The 21,645-nt window shown below is 43.4% G+C and overlaps 2 protein-coding genes across 2 annotated transcripts; both read left to right on the top strand.

Moving 5' to 3' along the window:
* Positions 1–340: 340 nt before the first annotated feature.
* On the top strand, positions 341–7,627 carry LOC136647520 (acidic mammalian chitinase-like). The gene is made up of 11 exons (XM_066623113.1): positions 341–365; positions 2,416–2,445; positions 2,571–2,772; positions 3,358–3,414; positions 4,514–4,679; positions 5,087–5,211; positions 5,320–5,443; positions 5,574–5,759; positions 6,326–6,445; positions 6,752–6,893; positions 7,374–7,627. Exons 1-11 carry the CDS (start codon positions 341–343, stop codon positions 7,625–7,627), a joined length of 1,431 nt encoding a protein of 476 aa, XP_066479210.1.
* A 7,825-nt stretch (positions 7,628–15,452) lies between these two features.
* Positions 15,453–21,645, top strand: LOC136647479 (acidic mammalian chitinase-like). The gene is made up of 11 exons (XM_066623042.1): positions 15,453–15,477; positions 16,224–16,253; positions 16,379–16,580; positions 17,173–17,229; positions 18,481–18,646; positions 19,058–19,182; positions 19,288–19,411; positions 19,535–19,717; positions 20,344–20,463; positions 20,770–20,911; positions 21,392–21,645. The coding sequence occupies exons 1-11, from the start codon at positions 15,453–15,455 to the stop codon at positions 21,643–21,645; spliced, it is 1,428 nt and encodes a 475-aa protein (XP_066479139.1).

The following is a 21,645-nucleotide window of genomic DNA, read 5'->3' as shown; positions in this document are numbered from 1 at the left end:
TTTGTCTTTCTTATCCAATACCCAGTATCTTTGGTAAATTTCCAGTGGAAGCTTTAACATTGATTTAGGGTCTGGGGTGTCAACACAACCCTTCTCTTTCAGTGCATGCTTTCTTATCCCAAACTTAGTGGCGTATAAAGAAAATATTCCAAGGTGAAGATGACCAGCAGCATAAATGCCTATTTCTGTTTTGGTTACCAACAATTATATATTAACTTTCTATTTAATGTTTGGAGTGGGGGCATCTAAAGTTAGATGTGCGTTCAGTAGGACGTAGGAACAGAAGACATCCTATAAAAGGAAAGTAAAAAGTCTAGCAAGCTAGTACACTGGTGTCAAAATGGGAAAACTACTCCTTCTGACTGGTGAGTATGAGCAATAGATTAACCTCCTTTGATTTCCAGTCCATTTTTCCATCAATCTCCTTGTTAGTCTTTGAATGTCTCCATAGATGTGCTCTATTCTGACATGGTTTATCACCAGTGGCGTAGCTAGGTCGAGGCCCATAAATTTTTGTAACCCCTTTTGACATAATTAATTATTTTATTATTAATTATTTCATACACATTTTTATACCACCCTTCCTCTAAGCAGCTCAGGATCTGAAATGAATAATAATAATGCCCAGAAAATAAATGCAGTGAACATTTCCCCACAAGCAATGGATGAAATAATGCATCAAATGGTATATAACATGATGGTATTATTCCTAATAGCCATGATTTCCAGAATTTTGGTCACTAGGGTGTCACCCCCCCCCCCCCAAAAAAAAAAAGTCTAATTGATCTGTTTTGAGTCAAGGCAGTGGCTCTCAAACTTTTAACACTGGAACCCACTTTTTAGAATGATAATCTGTCCAGTACCCACTGGAAGTGATGTCATGTCTGAAAGCGACATCATCAAGCATAATAAAATAAATAATTATAAATAATTAAATTAAAGAAAAACAAATAATTAAATAAGGGGAAGTCAGCCCTGTTCCACCAAGTGAATTTTCTCTGTAGCCTGCCTGCAAGAACACCCCCCCCACACACACACACACACGCACACACAAATATCAGTGAGATTTTCAGCACTCCCCAGTACCTAGTTCAGAGTAAATTCTTATATTTCAGGCATAGCACTATCAGGACCCACGGCTTTACAAGCCTAAAATCAAATAAAATGGACGTTACTTGCTGAAGCCTAGGTTTTATTCTTTAGGAGGTGCTGCCTTCTGGAACATTTCATTGGATTGGGACCATGCAGCTAGCCTTGCATTCCCCTTTGCCTGACTTGACCAGGAGCCAAGAAACATTTGTTTACTCATGAGTAAACGCGACCATGTAGCTTACTTTCGCTTTCCATAGGGCTCAATACATTCATCTGCTTGGAGGGAGGGACTTCTTTCTTGGGTGTTTTTTTGGAGGTTGCTTTCATTGAATAGGAAACATTCTGGTGTCATTGGATTCCTCTCAGCCTGCCCTTTCTGACAAACTATGGCAAGTTTGCCTACTCACAAATAAACACACAATATGGCTCGGTTTCATTTTCCTTAGGGTTCCGTGCATTTTTTTTTGTTTCCAGTTTTTTGGCCATAACTTTTGATGGAAAGGAGATATTTCAATCCAATTTTTTGCATTGCATTCCACTGGAAATTCCACATCCAACTGTATATAGCATGATGGGGTTATTCCAAACCTCCACGATGTTAGGGCATTTGTGGTGTCACCCCCCCAAGGGTGGTACCCAGGGTGGACTACCCTCCTGCCCCTTGCTAGCTATGCCACTGTTTATCACCTCTGTTTTTTCTGCCCATATTGTGCTGTAGGTTTCCTAATTTGAGTATATAATGTTTATTCTTTAAAAAAAATTCTAGAATTTGTTTCTAAAAAAAGCTAAGGACTTTTACATTCAAGGGAACAGAGGTCCCAGAGGGAAATTTCATATTTAGACTGCCTCTTGAGAGGTACATCCAAAATGTAAGAAAGGTTATGGAACAAATTTTGAAATTGCTTTCCTCTACATCCTTTTAAGGGCCTGGTGAGGATCTCTCAATTACTGAGGTCTTGCTGTGTGGAGCTGAGCTGGATGAGTCACAATATCTTTTTCTATCACTCTGTGATGCTGGATAGTACTTATACATTATCTCAGCAAGCATGTATTCTCAAAGGCTATTGCCTACTGCTCAAGGATCCCTGGGAACTGTAGTTCTGTGAGATGAATAAGGGATCTTTGAACAGAGCATTCTCAGCATCATTCACAACCTACAGTTCTCAGGATGCTGGTAGGGGAAGCCTTGACATCGCTATAAAGCTGACATATGTTTGCTGTAGTGTTGTTAGGCCAAGTGACATGTTGTGGTGGTGGTGAACTGTCAGAAAAACACATACCTTGGTTTTGTGCTTGACTCACAATGCAGCTTTTCTTCCACAGGTCTGGCTTTCCTGCTGCACGTGCAGCTGGGTAAGTTTTAGCCTCTTTCTTTTTTATTAGAGCACATAAAAATTAACCCGTCAAAGCAGCTTTTCAACAGCACTAGTTAATAATGAAGTGCATGTGTTGATTGACCCGTATCTTCCAACATGCAGGTGCACCTACCAATATTGTCTGTTACTTCACCAACTGGTCCCAGTACAGACCTGGAATTACACGTTACATGCCCGAAGATCTTGACCCATGCCTATGTACTCATGTCATCTATGCCTTCGCTGGCATGGCAAACAACCAGATCCAAACCACTGAGTGGAACGATGTGGCTCTCTACGGTGGCATCAATGGACTCAAAAGCTAGTGAGAAGATTTGTATTTGCATACACTAAAAACCATGTTTGCATTTCCTGTTTAATATCCATGCTGTTTCTGTCTTTCAGTTTCTGCCCCATGTTAACAGCTCTCAAATCATGTGATACAAGAAAGATGAGAAGAGCACTTTTGGGAGAGTTGCCATGTTCATACCTGAGAGGACACTTGTATTTTTAACAGTCCTAGTCTTAACTAACTTTCTAGCAGCAATGCAGCCATACCTGCAGGGTGCATGCTCTATCCAGCCGTGGGGTGGGCAGTCACAGAGGCCTCCTCAAGGTAACATTCCTCCCTTTCGTCAAGGCTGCATAACATCTCAATTGGAGCTGGATATTTGGTTTGTATGGGGCTGTAGAGAAGGGAAAATTCTACTAGGTGCAGCTGCTCCTCTCACCATTGCATACTGATATTAAATTTCCCCTTCTATGCAACTCTTAAAGATTGCAGGCACTGTTTTTATAAATTTTACAGACATGTTAATTTTACACACACTCAAAATGATAGGCCACTTGTAACTGTTTGTACCTGGTTTGATGCTTTTTAAAGACCTTTCAACTAATAATTTGTTCACAGCAACTCTGACCTGAAAACACTGCTGTCTGTGGGAGGTTGGAACTTCGGTACCCAAAAGTAAGATCCTTTATTAGAATTCTGAATGACTCGTTTATAATTTAACACATCATTCAACTATACTGAACATTTACTGTTACATTTCCTTGGCTGATAGGCTGGTACAACAGCTGAAGTCTGTTTTTCTGTCTTCTAGATCTCTAAAAGAATGTCCCAGTTAAGAAAAAAGCTTCAGGCTCCTTTCATGCACACAAGTTAAATTGCATGTGGCAATGCCCTTGTCACCCCACATCTCTTTTTTCACCCCAGGCATGCATCAGGAATCTGATTCCCTGCTTCTGATTCTAACTGCACAATGGGGCTAAAAAAGGCAAAAGGAAATATTTCTTTACTCAGCATGTGGTTGGTCTGTGGATTCCTTGCCACATGATGTGGTGATGGCATCTGGCCTAGATTCCTTAAAAAGGGGATTCAACAAATTTCTGGAGGAAAAATCCATTACGGGGTACAAGCCATGATGTGTGCGCGCAACCTCCTGATTTTAAAAATGGGCTATGTCAGAATGCCCGATGCAAGGGAATTCTGCACCAGCATGCAGGTCTCTTGTTATCTGGTGTGCTCACTGGTGCATTTGGTGGGCCGCTATGAGATACAAGAAGCTGGACTAGATGGGCCTAAAGCCTGATCCAGCGGGGGTGTTCTTATGCTCTTAATCATTATTCAGTAATAGAACTCACTGAAGACATTGGGCAAGTCTCTCAGCCCAACCTACCCCACAGGCTTCTTCTAAAGACCAAATAGGATAATTCCATTTTATACAAGCTTGACCTTCTTCAGAGAAGGGGATTGGGATACCAATGTGATAACCAGTAAGTGAAAGGTTTGGGAAATGTAATCAGAAGAGAATAAATAAATAGGTTTAAGAAACCTCTCTTCATTCCTTCCTAAACGTATTAGGTAACCAGACCATGCAAACCATATGATGCAAAGGGCTAGATTTGTAAGATGTACATGAAGCTTTTTCTGATAAGTGACAATAGGACATTACCCTCTGTGTGTAGACAGTCCAACAGCAGATAAATCTAATTGTGCTACAAATCATTATGTTCATATGTGCAAACTTAACCGTTTCTGAGCTTCTACGTATTTTATCTTGCAGGTTTTCTGACATGGTTTCCTCTGCTCAGAACCGCCAGACCTTTATTCGGTCTGCTATCTCCTTCCTGCGCAAGTATGGCTTTGATGGGTTAGACATTGACTGGGAGTACCCTGGCAACAGAGGCAGCCCTGCTGATACCCAACAGCTTTTCACAGTCTTGCTGCAGGTTGGCTTAATAGTTCACCTTTAGGTGACTGACACTACCTCTTAGTAATGGAGGAAGTGTTCTTCTGGAATTGTCCCCATTGCTGTTATGGCCAGTATGTCAGTATGTCAACATTCCAATTCCTTTTTCAACTTTAATTTTTGGCATCTTCTAATTCTGCCACCTCACTGTGCTGCAAAAGTCAGGAATTTTCAATCTCAGTCACAGGGAAGGTTGTTCCAGCTAGTGAATTCTCTACTTATATTTAAGGGCGGGGGGGGGGGGAAACACACAAATAAATACTTATAAAATATAAGTATAAAATTATACTTATAAAAAAAAACCCTAGAGAATAAAATGGCAGCTTTTGATTTCCTTCAAACTTTAGCTAAGAATATTTAGTGACAGTTTCTTTCTTCCACTCACAGGAAATGTATGAAGCTTTTGAGCAGGAGTCTTCTCAGACCAACAAGCCCAGGCTCCTGATCTCTGCAGCTGTGGCTGCCGGTGTAGGCACCATTGAAACTGCTTACCAGATCCCACAGATGTCTAAGTAAGTGGCACTTTGGTACCGCAACATGTTTATTGCTTAGAAAGAGGGGGCAGATGTACAGGGCTATTTGAGCATGCTATTTTTGGGTCACTTGCTTGTTTTCCAAAGGTACATGGATCTGATCAATGTGATGACTTATGACCTCAGAGGAACCTGGGACGGTTTTACAGGTGAGGACAGCCCACTGTACGCAGGACCCCAAGACCAAGGCTCCTATATTTACTTCAATGTGGTGAGTGACTTTAAAGAAATGACGGGTTTTCTACTTTTGCCTCTCATAACGTCTTTGTTTGCTGAATGGGCCAACATCAAGATGACTTTGGAGTTCCTTTCTGACTAGTTTGCAACATTCCCTCCACTAGGACTATGCCATGAACTATTGGAAAAAGAATGGTGCTCCAGCTGAGAAGCTGATGGTGGGCTTTGGAGCCTATGCCACCACCTTTACCCTCACCAATCCCTCTAACCATGGTCTGAATGCCCCAATATCTGGACCAGGCAAGGCTGGACCCTACACCCAGGCAGCTGGGTCACTGGCATATTTTGAGGTAAAACAACCTGACCTAATTCTCAGTAAAAGTTCCATATCTGTCTGTTCATACTGAGAACCAGAGGGGTTTAGTTGAATATTTAGTGATGTTTAAAATTATCTTTTCTATACACTTTTATTTTTGTACTTGGAGATTGCACTTGTGGACGAAGATAAATTCTAATTCCTGAATCTGCCTGTATGTTTCATGCCTTTTCTTTTGGGAGAGAAAGAAGGATGCTTCCACCCTTTCCATTTTCTTACTAATGGGTAAAATTGGCCAATTCTGATATATTGACCTAGACATAGACATAGCCTTAGTTGTAGCAATATAAACCATTATTTGCGCTACTGCAGCAAATGTGGCTGGATGGAACAAGACTTTTGTGCAAATTTCCTCACAAAATTTTAAGGCCCACTATGATGCTCCTATCTCTTTGCTGCTCGCAGCTGAATCAGAGTGTGCCACTTTGGAAAACTGGTGGGAAGGTCAAAGTTAAAGACAGTCCAAAATAGTTGTGTTATCCTTACACAGTAAGTAGTCAAACACTTTCATCAACCTAACAAAGGGTTTTGGTTCCACAGGTCTGCGGTTTCTTGAAGGATGGTGCCACCGTTGTGTGGAACGCTCCTCAGGAAGTCCCTTATGCCTATCATGGAAATCAGTGGATTGGCTATGACAACCCAAAAAGTTTCGCCATCAAGGTACACCTATCTTCTGCTTCTAATTTGTGCTCTTATTCTTGGCAGCAGATACAGCAACATGCTGTTAAAGTGGGAGGGGAAAGACTAAACCGGCAGGGGGTTCTGCTGTCAATTACTTCGAACTTAGATGGGAATGCGCAAAACTCCTTTTAATATCTATGTTTTGACCGGTAGCCTTCCGAGGTACTAGACTTCTAACTTGGGAGTGCAGAGTCAGGCTGCTTATCCTCTCTCTTTGTGCTACAAGTCAAAGAATACACTGGAGTCTCTGAAACGTACACACTCTTGTTTATTACTAACTGTCAGGCTAAGTGGCTGCTGGAGAACAACTTTGGAGGCGCCATGGTCTGGGCTATTGATCTGGATGACTTCACTGGCACATTCTGTGGAGAAGGCAAATACCCTCTAATGAATGCCCTGAAATCTGCATTGGGAGTCACTACTCCAAGTGAGTAACAGACAGGTGTTCATAGAACAGAGCAAGGTGAATAGCAAGGGATTCCTTTCTTATGCCCATCCTTGCCCTCTCAGGCTCTTGTGACTTCAGGCACTTTTGCTGACCTGCTCTGACAACAACTCCTTTCTGAGTGTCACCACCAGGACTTCTTCACCACACCCCACTGAATCCACTTCTCACAAATAGTGAATGTGACAGCTTTTTGCCTTTGCCAGCTTAATCCCTCATTGTGTCACTTTCTGCCAGTTTTCCAGCTTCAACTTTGTCAAGAATGAGAATTTCCTCTCCGTTTCCTCACTTTCCCCACACTCTCTTCCCATACGTATATATTTCCCTTACCAGAGAGTCCAACCAATTGCCACCTAATTTCCGGGTTCGCAAAACCTCCTCAGAGTCCTGGATTCTTCTAGGCTGATACAAGCCCGCTGAAGAAAGATGGTTCTGCTAACTCAATTCTCATCTTTCTTTCAGACTGCAAGGTGCCAACAACCACCCTGGGCACCAATGCTCAGGGGCAGCCAGCAACCGCCGCGCCTTCTTCTGGTGGCGGGAGCTCCGGTGGAAGTTCTGGCGGCACCTTTTGCAATGGGAAAGCCAGTGGCCTCTACCCAGATCCCACTAACAAGAATAGCTTCTACCAGTGCGTGAACGGGAAGACCTACCTCCAAAACTGTCAGTCTGGTCTTGTCTTTGACTCCAGTTGCTCCTGCTGCAATTGGGCCTGAGGAGAACAGACCCTGAGCGCGCGCACACTCCACTGCAATAAATGGAAAGGAAGGAGTTCATCGTGACCAATAAAAATGCATGCGTTAAAACTCTGATCTGTCATTTCTTTCCCCAAATACACACACAGTCCATTTTCTGCGCAAAGCAAATGAAACACAGCAATTATGATTCTTTCCCATAACACTATTTTTTGAAAGGTCCACAATTCTGAGTTAAGTGTGACTTATTTGGACAACACAGAGATCGCTTTTCCACAAAAAGGGCACCAGTAGCGTTCAAGAACCATATAAAAAGTGCAGCAGTACACAGCAAGAGCAAATGTGTAAGCCGTTTTTGCCCAGGGTTGCATTTATGCAACAGGAACTAAATATATACACCTGTGGGCCAGGCAAAATTGAGTTCAACATCAAATTATAGCAATAGTAACAGGTCTAATAAAATGTACAGAACTCACAGCTATAATTGATAAGGGTTCAAATCCTAACCCACTTTCCAGCACTGGCACAGCCGTGGCACAGGACGTTTGCTGCATCCTGCAGTTGGGTGTCACTCACGGATGTTGGAGGAAATTAAAAATAGTTTCCTCTTTGGGGGGAAGCAGAGCAGCTTACGCAGCGAACCCCCCCTTTGGGTATCACCCCAGGAAACCTCCCTCACCCAGCTGACTGCTAATCAATAAAAAAGACAAAGAGGCAATGGCTTGTTAATGTTGCAAAAAAGAAGTTATTTACTTATACTTCCATTGAGTGTATATTTACAGCATCTGATTAGGATCAGAAGTTCAGCTAACACTTAGAGATAGCAAGGCCCTGGAGCTGCCTCGCCCTGCATGCCTTGTGCTCAAGATGGCCTGGGCATCAGTGCCCTGGTTAACAGGTCAGTGGTCAGAGGAGAAGAGGAAGTGCTCAGAGGAGAAGGGATAAAGGGTTAGGGCCACACCCCACAAGGATCACAGAGAGAACAGGTAGAAAGGTCAGCGGGGACGCAGGACGCCACCTGCCCCTGTCCAGCCTCTCGGCTCAGCCCCTCATCACAGGCAGGCAGGAGGGGGAGACGCTCCTTTTTCCCTTCCCCTCCAGGGTCCTGCTGTTGCGTCCCCACCCAGATCCCTTTCCCCTTCCTGACCCGTGAACCCCATCCAGCTGGGTGTGCCCATCTTAACAGGTCAGTGGTCAGAGGACAAGAGGAAGTGCTCAGAGGAGAAGGGAAGGATAAAGGGTTAGGGCCACACCCCACATGGATGACAGAGAGAACAGGTAGAAAGGTCAGAGGCACTGGGACATAGCTTGACCCCTTCTGGACAGCATCCTGCCCCCTCTGGACAGCAGATGGAGTTGCACCAACTCCAACAATGGAGGCCTCCTCAAAGTAAAGAAATGTTTGTTTCCTTACCTAGGAGCTGCTTTGCCCTTATGTCGGTGCAGGAAAGTGGGTTGGGATTGTGCCCTAGATTACACTACCTGGTTGACCTACCTGGCTGCATGACCTGTCAATTTACAGTCTGAATATGAACTAGGCCTTCCAACAGGAAATTGAGCATACACTCTCTCCAAACACACACACACGTGACAGCAGCCAGTAAAGAGAAGTAGGAATTTAGGGGTGTCTGCACTGCATAACAGACTTGGATTCACCTTGGGAATGTCACCAAGCCAAGAGGCAGTGGGAAAATGGGATTTACCTGTCCTTGGAAATGTAGTGTTGCCCTTCGGAACGCATTTTAAGTATTCCTCAAGCTTTCTTCATGGTGCCCTCTTTCTCATCATATTCCACGCTTACAGATTTCTTACAGGTGCCAGGTTGGTAAACTTCTGCTTTCCTACGTGGACTCAAATGAGAGTGTGCAGACAAGGAACCTAAACAGGTCCCTCCCCAAAACACAAAGTCCATGGAAATGCAAGTGGTCTGGGGACTTCAGGAAATCAGATTGTGTTCCCTCCTCTCCCCTCTAGAAAACCAGTAATTCGCTGGTCACAAATTGTGTGATGTGATGAAGGAACAAGAATTAGCCAAAGAAAATTAAACTGGCAAGGATGGGAGCAGTGGATGGCGGCACATGCTCGTGTCTCTCAAGGAAAGTGGCAGGAGGAGAGTGGCCTCTGCTGGACTGAGTATTAACTTCTTGCAGCCTTTCTCTGACTTGTAACACATTAAAAGAAATTGTTAACTATTGCAATCAAGTCATTCCTTAAGAGTTCCTGGCATACTGTTACAGGAGCTTTTTCCCAGGGCAAGTAGCAGCAATGATCAGGATCACAGAGGACAGAAGCCTTTGTATGAGCCTTAGCAAGACTGAGAATAAGGTTCAAGGTCTGACAGTGTCCTATAACCCAGAGGCATCACTAGGGTCTGCATGTCCCGGTGCAAGAGCTCATTGTGTCACCCCCATGATAGACCTCCTCCTGGACCAGACCATACAGAATAAATCGCAACATCATATGCACGGCCTAAATGCAGTGGCATCACTGCATTCGTGTCACCCCCCCCCCCCCATTAACTCTATTTATTTCTTTAACATATCACAGTGCAGGTAACCCAATAAATCAGTAATCAACAAAAAACCAGTAGCCAACTTGATGACGCTCACTCAACTGAATAAGAGTTCTAGTATTAGCTCTGATACATGGAAATGAGAGCTGACCCTTAGTAACACCTTAATAGTTCCTTTCTGTGTCATAACAACACTTTATTGGCTCTCAGAACAATCAGTCACATTGGTCATTCTTGAGTTAAGCAAATCCACTTTCTGTTACATAAGGCAGTTGTGGTTTCCTTTTTCTGGTTTTGGGGATATAACATTTGATAGAATACAGACAATTCAGCGCAGTTTGTTTCATCGCATTCTGAATTCAATTATGCATCAAAGAAAATATTAAATGATTGTATTATTCAAAAATACCAAGATTTTACCATTTTTGCCAGTAGTGGAGTCACCCTCCCTGAGTGCGTTGCCCAGTACAGTTTGCTGCCCCCTGCATCTGCCTACTGATGCCACTGAATACTTTCGCAAACAGGCTCTTTTTTGGGGAAAAGTTAAGCATCTCAAAAACCTGTCATCTTTAATGGAGGGCCATTTGCCTTGCCTTGAAATGGGCAGCCCAGCGTTTGTCGTGGCTGATTCCCATCTCAAAAAGGCTGAGCTGTGAAAAGCATGGGCCTTTTCTTCTTGCGCAGTGACAAGTGCTGACCTCACTTTTGTACAGCAGGGTTTCACAGTCCCCTAATATTATAATGCCGTTGTACAAATCTATGGTAAGGCCACACCTGGAGTATTGTGTCCAGTTCTGGCCGCTGCATCTCAAAAAAGAAAAGGAAAAGGTGCAAATGAGAGCGACTAAGATGATTACGGGGCTGGGGCACCTTCCTTATGAGGAAAGGCTACGGCGTTTGGGCCTCTTCAGCCTAGAAAAGAGACGCCTCAGGGGGGACATGATTGAGACATACAAAATTATGCAGGGGATGGACAGAGTGGATAGGGAGATGCTCTTTACATTCTCACATAACACCAGAACCAGGGGACAGCCACTAAAATTGAGTATTGAGAACAGACAAAAGAAAATATTTCTTTACTCAGCATGTGGTCGGTCCGTGGAACTCCTTGCCACAGGATGTGGTGATGGCGTCTATCCTAGACGCCTTTAAAAGGGGATTGGACAAGTTTCTGGAGGAAAAATCCATTATGGGGTACAAGCCATGATGTGTATGCGCAACCTCCTGATATTAGAAATGGGTTATGTCAGAATGCCAGATGCAAGGGAGGGCACCAGGATGAGGTCTCTTGTTATCTGGTGTGCTCCCTGGGGCATTTGGTGGGCTGCTGTGAGATACAGGAAGCTGAACTAGATGGGCCTATGGCCTGATCCAGTGGGGCTGTTCTTATGTTCTTATGTAGCAGGGTCCTGGCAGTCCTCTCTTCTGTGTCCTCCAGCAGGGTCCTGGCAGTCCCCTTCTCCCATAGGTCTGGGTCAGGTAGCCCTGTCTGGGTCAGGTAGCCCTCTTCCTTCTGAAGCTGCCTTTTATCCTGCAGCCCCTTGTTAAGTCCAAATGCAGTTCAGCTGTGAGCTACCTCCTTAGCTCATTCAAAGTCCCATCAAGGTCAAATGAAGCTCAGGTGTCCATCAGAGTCTCCATTGGCCTTGATTAATTACAGCTGTGGAGCCAGCCCTGCCCTTCCCAGAGCTGTCAAACAGCTGTCAAAACATGGAATCACTGTCAACACCACATCACCCACCTGATGATCTTTTGATCTTCCATTCTAGGCCCTTATTCATTTCCTTTTACCATGCTGTCATAGTGCCCAAATTATGTCTATTTTTTTCATTCTCATGTGTAACATGATGAGGGGTGGAGAACGGAGTATATCTCATCAAACTTGTTTTAAATGTAAACTTTTCATTGTTTTTAACCTGCAATTTAAAAAATATATATTATGGGTGTTGTTCACTTGTGTGCACAGGGAAGGGGTCAACATTTCTCAGGATGGCACTCAGGGTCTACATAACCAAGCAAAAGCTGCCCAAACTGCATTTTATAACTTGTACTCAGGTTCACAAGCCCCAGTCCATAACCAACAATGTCCATCCCAGCATAATGGGTGGTGGATTGCCTCGCTGTCATGTAAGAACAAAGTTGATTTTCATGTCCTATCCACATGTATTTTCAACATGTGGATAGGATATGCTGCCTGCCATGCATATAAATTCACTCCACATGCCTCACTAATTCATTGTAATATCACCTCTGAAATGCACATCTCTTAGAAAGTTAATCCATTTTTCTCTGCTGCAGCTGACCTCAAGACTTAGGCAAAGACCAGACGTGCTTAAAGACTTGTGTTGAACAGCATAGGAGAAGAATGGGGCAGGGGGAGGGTGACAAAGAGGTTGGTGTGGGCGGATTGGCTCTGGGAGGGGGATGGGATTGGCAGGGCCCGTGCATGCTGTGTCCTATCCGCCTTCTTGGGCCTGATCTGCCAAGATGAAATGCAGACTTGCAACAGCAATATCACTGGTGTGGGTCAGAGTTCACCCACTGCACAGGATGGGGCTTACCCAGGGGCAAGGTGACAAATGTCTCCTTACCCCGAGGAGGCTTTTGGCCTGCTAAATTCCCCCATAGGATGCAGTGCAAGCCAAACTGCCACCACTGCATCAACGCAGGAGAACTTTGGTAGGATTGAGCTGCTCAGCAAGTAGTATGGGGAAAAGGACTGTTTGCTGACCTTGGTGATTGACTACAGTTGAGGTCTGAATGTCCAGCTCTGTCTTCAAAAGTCCACTTAAGGCTAAAGCAATTCTTGCTATCTCTTTTCCAATCACATTATTATTAAATCTAGATAGGTTTCATGTTCTCTGTGCAAGTTGAGCTTACTTCAGCATCACTCCTATACCCATGCTGTGTCAAGGTCCTAAACATTATATCTTATCTTGATTTTTTTCAGTAAATGTTTGATGGGAGATTTCCAAGGACAAAGACATGCTGATAGTTTGCTTTCTAATACTATAAGTAATGCCCTGAGAAAGTTATAGTAAAAGCCTATGCTTAACTACTTGGACGTTGCTCCCAATTTTGCTCAGTCTTGAGTCCTAAGAAGCCAGTCATCCCTTGATCTGGGAGCCTCTTTGTGCCTTGGTGCCTTTCTGGCCTTGATTAAGCGCTTCTGGTTTGATTAAGAGGCATCAGTTCTATTTGGTCATAAGAGGCATCACTTCTAATTGGTCAGAATGTTACACTGTTATGACTTGCAGATTTTCCCGGCAAGAGGCAAGCTTTCAGGCTTGCAAGATTTAATATTTTTCCTTCTTCAGTCCTCTCCGGAAGATTTCAAAATATTCCACATGAATGTAGAACTTGCGAATTTTGCTACCTGGAACCCGATACATTTGCCCATATTTTGTGTCATTGCTCTGCTCATAGTTACCTTCATGAACACCTATTAGAGCCCATTTTATCCAGCTTTATTGGTCCCTCTGAAGGACGTGTGGGCTTCCTCCTTGAGGATAGCTCCGAAGTAATTACCAACTTAGTAGTAGATTTCTTGGTGACTGTCATCAAAAAAAGTAGTTGCTTGTGAATTATTACCCGATAGGTGATAATGAAGGCAAGTTCCACAACGAAGTTATAATGTTTAATTTTGATCCTGTGTATTTAATCGTCTTTAAATGCCAATAAAGGTTTATGAAATGAAAAAGGACTTACAGATTTCTGTCCATGCGGTTTACAGCAGAGCTCCCAAAACGGCCACCAATGGATTCCTGTTCACTCCATCAGCAGCCATTTTAGAACAGTGAAAGCTCTTCCTCTGCCCTATTAGGCTGTGCACAACAGCCTAATCCAGAATAGCATTGGACTGTGTATCTCTGCTTTAGTTAAAGGACACTTTCCATTTATGAGTCACTTCAGTTCTGCTTGTTCCAATTAAATTAGTGACCAACTCTTGATTATTTCTTTCCAGTCTGCAAATCCCTCAGCTAAAGAAGATGCTATGGATTCTCAGACTTGCATCAGCTAAAGAGCTGGCACGGGTCCATGGCAAAGCGGGAAGCTTGTGGAGGGGTAAGGGGATTTAAATCCCCTCTTCCCTACAAAACCTCCTGACCCACCCCCCTCCAGCTGCATACAACACACACCTTTTCAGTACAGCTACACCCGCAGGCAGGGGGGGGGGGAGAAAGGATAAGGTACAGCTCTTAGATGATTTATAATATTATGTATATGTTATATACCTAGTCAAACTGCAGTAGGAAAGAGAAAACAATATTAAGCTAGAGAAATAAATAAAAGTACCAGTAAATTAAAATGCAGGCTTTAATCACATTTTGCTATAAGGTGCTACTAGAAGTCTAGGAGCACATTATAGTAGCATTAAATTATTTAGGGCCCAATCCTGTCCACATGATACGCTGGTAGATCTTCTGATTCTCCAGTGTATCTCACTTGCCACTTCACCTTTCTTCAGAATCCTGTGGTCAGTGCAAGATCCAGAAAACCATGCACAGATTATATCTGCCCACAGATCACTCGCTGAGCAAGGTAAGATGGCAGCAAGGGTGGATCAGGGCAGATTGGGCCAGGCCGAGAGGCAGACCAGGGATGAATGTCAAGAGCAGCTTCATCCACCAGATCTGATGCTCCCATCCCAGGCCCGATGCACCCTTGTCCCTAACATATTTATGCCAGCAAAATAGCCAGCATTGTTCTGAGCAGACCCATGGGAGCCCAGGCAGTGGCAAAGGACATAAGTAAACATTTCTTTTACTGGTCCCCAGCTGGCCTGTGGGATGCAGCAGAAGCTGCATTGGCACCACTACATCCTGTGGGGTGGCCAACAATACGACTGGACCATTAACTTCTTTCCAAATAGTTGCTGTCTCTCATTCCCCAGTGTTAACTCATGGGTTTGCTTTCAATGTCATTTCTCTGGCATTAAACATTACATTCCCACCTCTATAATTACATAAGCAAACCTATTAAAGATAGATATGTTTGTCTTTCTTATCCAATACCCAGTATCTTTGGTAAATTTCCAATGGAAGCTTTAACATTGATTTAGGGTCTGGGGTGTCAACACAACCCTTCTCTTTCAATGCATGCCTTCTTATCCCAAACTTAGTGGCATATAAAGAAAATATTCCAAGGTGAAGATGACCAACAGCATAAATGCCTATTTCCATTTTGGCTACTAACAATTATATATTAACTTTTTATTTAATTTTTGGGGTGGGGACATCTAAAGTCACATGTGCGTCCCGTAGGACATAGGAACAGAAGACATCCTATAAAAGGAAAGTAAAAAGTCTTGCAAGCTGGTACACTGGTATCAAAATGGGCAAACTTCTACTCCTGACTGGTGAGTATGAGCAATAGATTAACCTCCTTTGATTTCCAGTCCATTTTTCCATCAATCTCCTTGTTAGTCTTTGAATGTCTCCATAGATGTGCTCTGTTCTGACATGGTTTATCACCTCTGTTCTTTCTGCCCATACACTGCTGTAGGTTTCCTGACTTGAGTACATAATGCTTATTCTTTCCAAAATTCTAGAATTTGTTTCTAAAAAAGATAAGGACTTTTGCCATTCAATGAAACAGAGGTCCTAAGCAAAACTGCATATTTAGACTGCCTCTTGAGAGGTACATCCAAATTGTAAGAAAGGTTATGGAACAAATTTTGAAATTGCTTTCCTCTACATCCTTTTAAGGGATTGGGTGAGGATTTTTCAATTACTTATGTCTTCCTGTGTGGAGTTGAGCTGGATGAGTCACAATATCTTTTTCTGTGCTCTGTGATGCTGGATAGTACTTATACACTATCTCAGCAAGCATGTATTCCCCAAAGGCTATTGCCTACTGCTCAAGGATCCCTGGGAACTGTAGTTCTGTGAGATGAACAAGGGATCTTTGAACAGAGCATTCTCAGCATCATTCACAACCTACAGTTCTCAGGATGCTGGTAGGGGAAGCCATGACATCGCTATAAAGCTGACATATGTTTGCTGTAGTGTTGTTAGGCCAAGTGACATGTTGTGGTGGTGAACTGTCAGAAAAACACATACCTTGGTTTTGTGCTTGACTCACAATGCAGCTTTTCTTCCACAGGTCTGGCTTTCCTGCTGCACGTGCAGCTGGGTAAGTTTTAGCCTCTTTCTTTTTTATTAGAGCACATAAAAGTTAACCCGTCAAAGCAGCTTTTCAACAGCACTAGTTAATAATGAAGTGCATGTATTGATTGACCCGTATCTTCCAACATGCAGGTGCATCTACCAATATTGTCTGTTACTTCACCAACTGGTCCCAGTACAGACCTGGAATTACACGTTACATGCCCGAAGATCTTGACCCATGCCTATGTACTCATGTCATCTACGCCTTCGCTGGCATGGCAAACAACCAGATCCAAACCACTGAGTGGAACGATGTGGCTCTCTACGGTGGCATCAATGGACTCAAAAGCTAGTGAGAAGATTTGTATTTGCATACACTAAAAACCATGTTTGCATTTCCTGTTTAATATCAATGCTGTCTCTGTCTTCCAGTTTCTGCCCCATGTTAACAAATCATGTGATACAAGAAAGATGAGAAGTCAAGAGCACTTTTAGGGAGAGTTGCCATGTTCATACCTGAGAGGACACTTGTATTTTTAACAACCCCAATCCAAACTAATTTTCCCACATCAATGCAGCCATGCTGGCAGGATGTATGCTGCATCCTGCAGTGGAGGGGGGGCAGTCATGGAAAGGGCTGGGAAGTTGGCGGGCAGTTGGGGGGCAGTGCTGGGAAGTTGCTTAGTGTTGGGCTCTTAAGTGTTCTACAGAAGGAAAAATTGCACTAGGTGCAGCAACTCCTCTCACCATTGAATCTTGATATTAAGTTTCCCTTTCTATGCAACTCTTAAAGGTTGCAGGCACCCCCTTAGCGTCTGTCAACCCTTTTTTTATAAATTTTACAGACATGTTAGTTTTACACAAAAAATAAATGATAGGCCACTTGTAACTGTTTGCACCTGGTTTGATGCTTTTTAAAGACCTTTCAAATAATTTGTTCACAGCAACTCTGACCTGAAAACACTGCTGTCTGTGGGAGGCTGGAGCTTTGGTACCCAAAAGTAAGATCCTTTATTAGAATTCTAAATGACTCCTTTATAATTTAGCACATGTGACAATGTACCTGTCACCCCACATCTCTTTTTTCACCCCAGGCATGCATCAGGAAGCTGATTCCCTGCTTCTGATTCAAACTGCACAATGGGGCTATAAAAGGCACCCCCATGCATATGGGGTTTTTATTATTATGGAAGAAGCCTGGTATGTTGATAAGAATACCACCTTCCTTCCTTATGAGGAAGGAAGCACCTTCCTTATGAGGAATGGCTACGGCGTTTGGGCTTCTTCAGCCTAGAAAAGAGGTGCCTGAGCGGGGACATAATTGAGACATACAAAATTATGCATGGGAAGGATGGAGTGGATACAGAGATGCTCTTTACACTATCAAATAACACCAGAACTAGGGGACATCCACTAAAATTGAGTTTGGGAGAGTTAGGACAGACAAAAGAAAATATTTCTTTACTCAGCATGTGGATGGTCTGTGGAACTCCTTGCTACATGATGTGGTGATGGCATCTGGCCTAGATCCCTTAAAAAGGGGATTCAACAAATTTTTGGAGGAAAAATCCACTACGGGGTACAAGCCATGATGTGTATGCGCAACCTCCTGATTTTAAAAATGGGCTATGTCAGAATGCCCGATGCAAGGGAAGGCACCAGCATGCAGGTCTCTTGTTATCTGGTGTGCTCACTGGTGCATTTGGTGGGCCGCTATGAGATACAAGAAGCTGGACTAGATGGGCCTAAAGCCTGATCCAGCGGGGGTGTTCTTATGCTTTTAATCCTTATTCAATAATAGAACTCACTGAAGACATTGGGCAAGACTCTCAGCCCAACCTACCCCACAGGCTTGTTCTAAAGACCAAATAGGATAATTCCATTTTATACAAGCTTGACCTTCTTCAGATGAGGGGATTGGGATACCAATGTGATAAATACTAAGTATACTTGAAAGGTTTGAGAAATGTAATCAGAAGAGAAGAAATAAATAGGTTTAAGAAACCTCTCTTCATTCCTTCCTAAACCTTGGATAGCATTATATATTAGGTAACCAGATCATGTAAACCATATGATGCAAAGGGCTAGATTTGTAAGATGTACATGAGGCTTTTACTAATAAGTGGCAATAGGACATTACCCTCTGTGTGTAGACACTCCAACAGCAGACAAATCTAATTGTGCTACAAATCATTATGTTCATATGTGCAAACTTACCGTAACCATTTCTGAGCTTCTATTTTATCTTGCAGGTTTTCTGACATGGTTTCCTCTGCTCAGAACCGCCAGACCTTTATTCGGTCTGCTATCTCCTTCCTGCGCAAGTATGGCTTTGACGGGTTGGACATTGACTGGGAGTACCCTGGCAACAGAGGCAGCCCTGCTGATACCCAACACCTTTTCACAGTCTTGCTGCAGGTTGGCTTAATAATTCACCTTTAGGTGACTGACACTACCTCTTAGTAATGGAGGAAGAGTTCTTCTGGAATTGTCCCCATTGCTGTTATGGCCAGTATGTCAGTACGTCAACATTCCAATTCCTTTTTCAACTTTAATTTTTGGCATCTTCTAATTCTGTCACATTACTGCGTTGCAAAAGTAAGGAATTTTCAATCTCGGTCACAGGGAAGGTTGTTCCAGCTAGTGAATTCTCAACTTATATTTAGAGAACCGGGGGGGGGGAGGGGAGGACACACACAGAAATAAATACAGGGGGCCCCACAAATAAATACTTATAAAAAAGAAACTAGAGAATAAAATGGCAGTTTTTTATTTCCTTCAAACTTTAACTGAGAATATTTAGTGACAGTTTCTTTCTTCCACTCACAGGAAATGTATGAAGCTTTTCAGCAGGAATCTTCTCAGACCAACAAGCCCAGGCTCCTGATCTCTGCAGCTGTGTCTGCCGGTGTAGGCACTATTGAAACTGCTTACCAAATCCCACAGATGTCTAAGTAAGTGGCAATTTGGTACCACAATGTGTTTATTGCTTCAAAAATAATTGATGTACAGGACTATTTGAGCATGCTATTTTTGGGTCACTTGCTTGTTTTCCAAAGGTACATGGATCTGATCAATGTGATGACTTATGACCTCAGAGGATCCTGGGAAGGTTTCACAGGTGAGAACAGCCCACTGTACGCAGGACCCCAAGACCAAGGCTCCTATATTTACCTCAATGTGGTGAGTGACCTTATAGAAATTTTTGCTTTCCATAATACTCTTCTTGTCCAGTTGCTGAATGAAGCAACATCAGGATGACTTTTGAATCCCTTCCTGACCAGTTTGTAACATTCTGTTTACCAGGATTATGCCATGAACTACTGGAAAAAGAATGGTGCTCCAGCTGAGAAGCTGATGGTGGGCTTTGGAGCCTATGCCCGTACCTTTACTCTTACTAATCCCTCTAACCATGGTCTGAATGCCCCAACATCTGGACCAGGCAAGGCTTCACCCACCCAGGGAGCTGGGACACTGGCATATTTTGAGGTAAAACAACCTGACCTAATCCTCAGTAAAATCCAATGTGATCCACACCTGTTCGTTCACATTGGAAAGCAGATGATGTATGGATTTAGTTGAATATTTAGTATGTTCATACTGAAAACCAGAGGGGTTTAGTTGAATATTTAGTGATGTTTAAAATTATCTTTTCTATACACTGTTTTATTTTTGTGCTTGGAGATTGCACTTGCGGACCAAGATAAATTCTAATTCCTGATTCTGTCTGTAGGTTTCATGCCTTTTCTTTTGGGAGAGAAAGAGATATGCTTCCCCCCTTCCATTTTCTTATTAGTGGGTAAAATTGGACAATTCTGATATATTGACCTAGACATAGACATTGCCTTAGCTGTAGCAATATAAACCATTATTTGCACTACTGAAGCAAATGTGGCTTGGATGGAACAAGACTTTTGTGCCAATTTCCTCACAAAATTTTAAGGTCCACGATGATGCTCATGTTTCTTTGCTGCTCACAGCTGAATCAGAGTGTGCCACTCTGGAAAACTGGTGGGAAGGTCAAAGTTAAAGACATTCCAAAATAGCTGTGTTATCCTTACATAGTAAGTAGTCAAACACTTTCATCAACCTAACAAAGGGTTTTGGTTCCACAGGTCTGCGGTTTCTTGAAGGATGGTGCCACCGTTGTGTGGAACGCTCCTCAGGAAGTCCCTTATGCCTATCATGGAAATCAATGGATTGGCTATGACAACCCGAAAAGTTTCGCCATCAAGGTACACCTATCTTCTGCTTCTAATTTGTGCTCTTATTCTTGGCAGCAGATACAGCAACATGCTGTTAAAGTGGGAGGGGAAAGACTAAACCTGTATGGGGCTCTGCTGTCAATTACTTCGGACTTAGATGGCAATGCCCAATAGTCCTTTTAATATCTATGTTTTGACCGGTAGCCTTCTGAGGTACTAGACTTCTAACTTGGGAGTGCAGAGTCAGGCTGCTTATCCTCTCTCTTTGTGCTACAAGTCAAAGAATACACTGGAGTCTCTGAAACGTACACACTCTTGTTTATTACTAACTGTCAGGCTAAGTGGCTGCTGGAGAACAACTTTGGAGGCGCCATGGTCTGGGCTATTGATCTGGATGACTTCACTGGCACATTCTGTGGAGAAGGCAAATACCCTCTAATGAATGCCCTGAAATCTGCATTGGGAGTCACTACTCCAAGTGAGTAACAGACAGGTGTTCATAGAACAGAGCAAGGTGAATAGCAAGGGATTCCTTTCTTATGCCCGTCCTTGCCCTCTCAGGCTCTTGTGACTTCAGGCACTTTTGCTGACCTGCTCTGACAACAACTCCTTTCTGAGTGTCACCACCAGGACTTCTTCACCACACCCCACTGAATCCACTTCTCACAAATAGTGAATGTGACAGCTTTTTGCCTTTGCCAGCTTAATCCCTCATTGTGTCACTTTCTGCCAGTTTTCCAGCTTCAACTTTGTCAAGAATGAGAATTTCCTCTCCGATTCCTCACTTTCCCCACACTCTCTTCCCATACGTATATATTTCCCTTCCCAGAGAGTCCAACCAATTGCTACCTAATTTCCAGGTTCGCAAAACCTCCTCAGAGTCCTGGATTCTTCTAGGCTGATACAAGCCCGCTGAAGAAAGATGGTTCTGCTAACTCAATTCTCATCTTTCTTTCAGACTGCAAGGTGCCAACAACCACCCTGGGCACCAATGCTCAGGGGCAGCCAGCAACCGCCGCGCCTTCTTCTGGTGGCGGGAGCTCCGGTGGAAGTTCTGGCGGCACCTTTTGCAATGGGAAAGCCAGTGGCCTCTACCCAGATCCCACTAACAAGAATAGCTTCTACCAGTGCGTGAACGGGAAGACCTACCTCCAAAACTGTCAGTCTGGTCTTGTCTTTGACTCCAGTTGCTCCTGCTGCAATTGGGCCTGA

The sequence above is a fragment of the Tiliqua scincoides genome, chromosome 4, assembly GCF_035046505.1.
Source record: "Tiliqua scincoides isolate rTilSci1 chromosome 4, rTilSci1.hap2, whole genome shotgun sequence".
Taxonomy (NCBI): domain Eukaryota; kingdom Metazoa; phylum Chordata; class Lepidosauria; order Squamata; family Scincidae; genus Tiliqua; species Tiliqua scincoides.
This window is presented reverse-complemented; position numbering and strand designations above follow the sequence as displayed.

What these genes read in the sequence shown, in the direction of transcription:
- LOC136647520 (XM_066623113.1), top strand. Translation starts at nt 341, where the DNA reads ATGGGAAAACTACTCCTTCTGACTG. An exon ending in TTTTCACAGTCTTGCTGCAG is followed by an intron (nt 4,680 to 5,086) that starts GTTGGCTTAATA and finishes TTCCACTCACAG; the next exon opens with GAAATGTATGAAGCTTTTGA. An exon ending in CAAAAAGTTTCGCCATCAAG is followed by an intron (nt 6,446 to 6,751) that starts GTACACCTATCT and finishes ACTAACTGTCAG; the next exon opens with GCTAAGTGGCTGCTGGAGAA.
- LOC136647479 (XM_066623042.1), top strand. Translation starts at nt 15,453, where the DNA reads ATGGGCAAACTTCTACTCCTGACTG. An exon ending in CCTGCTGCACGTGCAGCTGG is followed by an intron (nt 16,254 to 16,378) that starts GTAAGTTTTAGC and finishes TCCAACATGCAG; the next exon opens with GTGCATCTACCAATATTGTC. An exon ending in TGGAGCTTTGGTACCCAAAA is followed by an intron (nt 17,230 to 18,480) that starts GTAAGATCCTTT and finishes TTTATCTTGCAG; the next exon opens with GTTTTCTGACATGGTTTCCT.